The sequence below is a fragment of the Malus domestica genome, chromosome 14, assembly GCF_042453785.1.
Source record: "Malus domestica chromosome 14, GDT2T_hap1".
Taxonomy (NCBI): Eukaryota; Viridiplantae; Streptophyta; class Magnoliopsida; order Rosales; family Rosaceae; genus Malus; species Malus domestica.
The window spans coordinates 15,423,804-15,428,506 of NC_091674.1; the positions used below are offsets into that span (position 1 = coordinate 15,423,804).

At 35.3% G+C, this 4,703-nt stretch overlaps 1 protein-coding gene across 1 annotated transcript; it reads left to right on the top strand.

Annotated features, from left to right (window-relative positions):
* Nucleotides 1-257: 257 nt before the first annotated feature.
* LOC114821112 (remorin-like) lies at nt 258-980 on the top strand. The gene is made up of 3 exons (XM_029092998.2): nt 258-339; nt 480-561; nt 738-980. The coding sequence occupies exons 1-3, from the start codon at nt 275-277 to the stop codon at nt 957-959; spliced, it is 369 nt and encodes a 122-aa protein (XP_028948831.2). The 5' UTR covers nt 258-274; the 3' UTR covers nt 960-980.
* The last annotated feature ends 3,723 nt before the right edge of the window (nt 981-4,703 follow it).

Genomic DNA, 4,703 nt, shown 5'->3' on the forward strand with positions numbered 1-4,703 from the left:
AGAAGATAAGCAGTTTGCAGATATTCATATTTTGCTCATATTCGTCAACTAACATGTGGAATTTATTTAACATTCTTAGAGATTGCAGACCCCGCAGTAAACAAAGGTGTAGGGAGTTCAACTGACAGAGGTATATATGTCTCGGATGTGTTTATTTCTTTGAATTATTTTCTGTACATCCGTCAGTTACAAGATATATATTAAAAACTCATCATTGTCTCGTTTTATTTTTTATTTTTTTGTTTTTTTAGATGTATTGTTTGCAAAAATTGAAATGGAGAAAAGGCTGGCCTTAATTAAAGCATGGGAAGAAAGTGAGAAGACAAAAGCAGAGAACAAGTAAGTGGTCATATATAACTTGATATGTAAAATAAATTAATAAAAACATGTAAAGTGTTGAAGCATCCTTCAAAATAATTATTATTTATAATGCTTGATTAAAGCAATTGAAGTATTCCAACGTTTTCAACCATTGACAGGGCATACAGAAGGATGTCAATCGTAGAATTATGGGAAAACAACAAGAGAACCAATGTAGAGGCAGAACTCAGAAAAATTGAGGTAAAATTCTTGAACCTCGGTTGCAAAAATAAATGCTTATTAACCACCTAAGCTACAAGGTCTTTACAGTTCTGTTAAATTCCTTCAAGTATGCTTGTGGCTATTTGATCCATATGATTACATTAGAACCTATTTTGGATACTTGATCAAAATGTTTTTTCAACTAATCTGCGTAGGAAAAATATGAAAAAAAGAAGGCAGGGTATGCTGAGAAAATGAAGAACAAAGTTGCTGAAATACATAAAACAGGAGAAGAAAGGAGAGCTATCATTGAAGCCAAGGAAAAAGAGCAATCCCTGAAGGTGGAGGAAACAGCTGCAAAGTTTCGTTCGACTGGAAATACACCAAAGAAATTGCTGTTGTGGTGCTGCGTCTGTCAGCATTCTGCAGTCAAATAATGAATCAACAACCAAAACAAAGGGAGGGGCTTGCTTTCAACTTTGGTTAATTTGTTGGTCTTTTTATTTGTAGTGCTGCACAGTTTTTTCAGTAAGTGCAAAATCAAATACATGCAGAATATTTATAGTTTACTATTCTTCTATTTTGACTAATCTACTAAAAAAAATAGCAAGTTTTGAAAGGGCAAACCTTTTAGAAAGAAAACGATGGGGACAGAGTGGAGTTATATTTGAAATTTCTGCCCTCCCTCCAAGCCACTTGTATTGAGCCCTGTACTTCCATAAGTCCAGTTGAAAGTTGGGCTTGTCTTCATCAAAGGTTTTCTGAACTTAACAAAGACCAAAAGTGAAGCTTCCTTAACTGCAAAATCCCAGGTCCAACAAGGGCTGTGAGAGTAGTACTTACCTAAGTTGCCTTATCAAAGCAAACGTAACAAATCAACTCCATTGTGCATGAACAAACAAGAATAGCTAAAGATGGGCGCTGCATCAAAATAATGTCGACAGTATTTGACTAGTAATGGATATATCGTGGGTATTTAATTTTGTGATTTATCACTGACTCGGCTCCATATAAGTATAATGAGGCAACTAGAGATTCCTAACTTCAGGTTGTGCGTAAATTGTAGACAATTAATTATTTTTTTTGACAAACGATAGAAAAATCTACACTAAATTCGTCTAAATTAGAGAGAGAGATTCAAACACAGTATGCATGAGCGAACACTCTTAACTAACTGAATGACATATAACTTGCAAATGTCTGAAAATTTTAAGTGGCAAGGACCGAACTATATTGACTCCAAATGAAAGTAGTGCAAGGTAAAACCAAGGTATTAAATATCGATAATATCGGAAATATCGGTAGTTCGAAAACACGGAAATATCGATGGAAATATTGGGATAATATTGATATCGATAAAAATAATATGGAAACCACGGAAATTGTAAGAAAAACTTGGAAATTTTTATTGAAATTTTGCAGGATGTTTATTTAGTCAATTATCTATTAGTTTATCACAAAAAATTGGAAGGAAATGCATTGCATGATGGATTTAACATTATCAAGTTGATTATATAGCGAGCTGGCAAACATTGTGAATGTAGAAACTATGTAGTAATTAATGAAAGAAGTTTAAACACACCATAATCATTTATATATAATGAATTAGTACAATATTTTACACTTTATACATTGCATGGTAAGATACATGAGTGACTTAGTACCACATAGAGTTCCTATGAGGTTCAAAAATTTTCATTATCTTCATCATCTCTATGTGTAGAGTGAGTGTATTGTGAAGAGTAGTCATCAAATGATAAATCCCCAAAATAGTTTTGCATGTATTGGGAATATTATAAATATGTGATATGGTTCAATCCCGCTCACATACGCCCTATAGATTAGTCACTTTTAGGTTTTAATTTATTTACATTTTTCACATCATTACATTTTATGGCTTCGTCACATTCCAAGTGTCGGCCAACACATCACGATTCAGGTGTCTAGGTGGACATTCCGGGTCGGGGTGTGTCTTAGGTTATGACATCCTGTCCCGCGATTTATCGTATTTTATTCTTAGTAGTAGTGAAATTACCAAAATACGATGCCACCTAGGCCTTTCACGTGGACCTCAATTTTCCCTTCATTTTTCCACTCTTATTTTACTATTCTTGAGTAATTCTCATTTTTACGAGCACGTGGCTGTAAACGGAACTCAATTCGGAGTTATAACGAACAAGTTATGCTCGAAAATGTGTAAAAATATCTGAGGCGAATTCAAACTCGAAATTCTTGTGCAGTGTGCCACTGCTTTGGTTTGATTTTCTGAATAGCCTTGTGGGTTGTGTACGTTGGAAACCAAGAAAGTTGGTTTAAGTGTGCAGCAAGTGGACAGTTTAATATTGTTTTATTAGGTTTTGAAAATCCACATTTTTGTGCCATCATCCATCATACATCATTTCTTTTCCATTTTTTAAAATATATTTTCTTTCTCTCCCACAATCTCACATATCTCTCTCTCTCTCTCTCTTTTACACACTCACACACGCCATATCCCATCACTTTTCCCTCACATCTCTCTCCCTCACGGTTCCATTTTCCCCCATTTTCCCTCATTTATGCTGATTCTTTCCCTCTCTTCCCACTTACTTCCATTCATTTCTCTTTCTTTCATTTCCTTTCATCTGCAACTCTCCATTCTCCACTCCCACACACACACACAGATCTCTCGATCTCTCTTCTCCCTTCTCCCACACACACACCACAGCCTTCTGCTCCTCCCTCTCCTTTCTCTCTGCACCGAGACCCACATGCACACCATCGCACTTGCTCCGGCAAGTTTCACGGAAAACGGATGTTATAAAAACGTTCCTCTCGTCTTCTATTTCATTTTCATACCTAGATCGGAGTCTAGGGGGCTGTTTTACAGTCAGCTGGAGCTGTAGAAGCTCCGGCGTTCGTCTTCGACTTGCACAGCTCCGAAATTTCGCGATATTTTGACGAAAATCATTTAGATACCTATTAAAATATTGGTCCAGCGAAAAACCGATAATATCGGCGATATATCGCCGATATTATCGGCATTTTGTTCCTTGGGTAAAACTAAACCCTTAAACAAAATCATTTCTCTCAACCCACCAATTAATAATTCGAATCATGTACACTGTTATGAAATTGATGGTATGTGCAGTGGAATAAAGTAAATAAGACACAATATTTATGAGTTTCGGCAAGTGTGCCTAAACCCTATGGGCAATAGTAGTACTTTCTTTAATTATCTGAAATAATAAGAGTACAAAATAACTCTCACTATTTTCTCTCTTCTCTTTAGCCTAACTCACTGGTATTTTCTTCTGCATTTCTCTTCTTTCTTTCCTTACATTCTATCTCTTCTTTTATTTCTTTCTTCTTTTCCAATTTTCTTTCCTTTCCTCAGTATGTTTCTCACCTCACTTCTTTCCTTTATTCTTCAATCTTTTATAGGCAAAAGTCAGGACTTAACAAACCCAACATATGAGTTATTTTAATACATTAATGGGAACCAAAGTTATCAAGTGAATAGTGAACTTTAATCATATTTCAAAGTCTTTATTCATACTACTTTTTCAATAGGCATTCACATTGATTTTTTTATCACTTTCCCTTGGATGCCCACATGTCTTTGATTAACTATCTCATTAAAACTTCTCATGAGATGAATGGATGGTTTGAAGGAAACAAAAAAAAAATAAATATTTTGCTCATGTGGTTGATGACGCATACTTTTAGACAAAATTTAAAAAAACGCTAAGTGCTAGTCGGGTAGCCAGCTAGGGCCCAGCGCCTAGGTGGCTAGGTGAGGTTTAGGCGGGCACCTAGGCGGATTTAAGTAAATTTCTTGTATATCCTGTAAATAAGTGCGTATTGACACTTAAAAAAATTACCTGTATGGAATCCATGGATAAGATAATAAAAGAATGATAAAATTGCTAGAAGTAGTGCATCCAACAAGTCCAAAATTTAAAAGCACAGTAAGCATATATGCCATATAACCATAGTGAGGAGTATTTTAGGATGATACATGTACCCAACAAGTTCTCAATTTTAAAACCACCTAAAATGCAAAATAAGAAGAATAAGGAACTATAGTAATATGAGAGACTTGCAAAGTTTCAAAGTTAGGCATCAAACTCTTCTTCTCCATAACCCTCCAAGACTCTCTCTGTGTGGGATTCAAACTCAACGTCTTCATCATCTCCTTC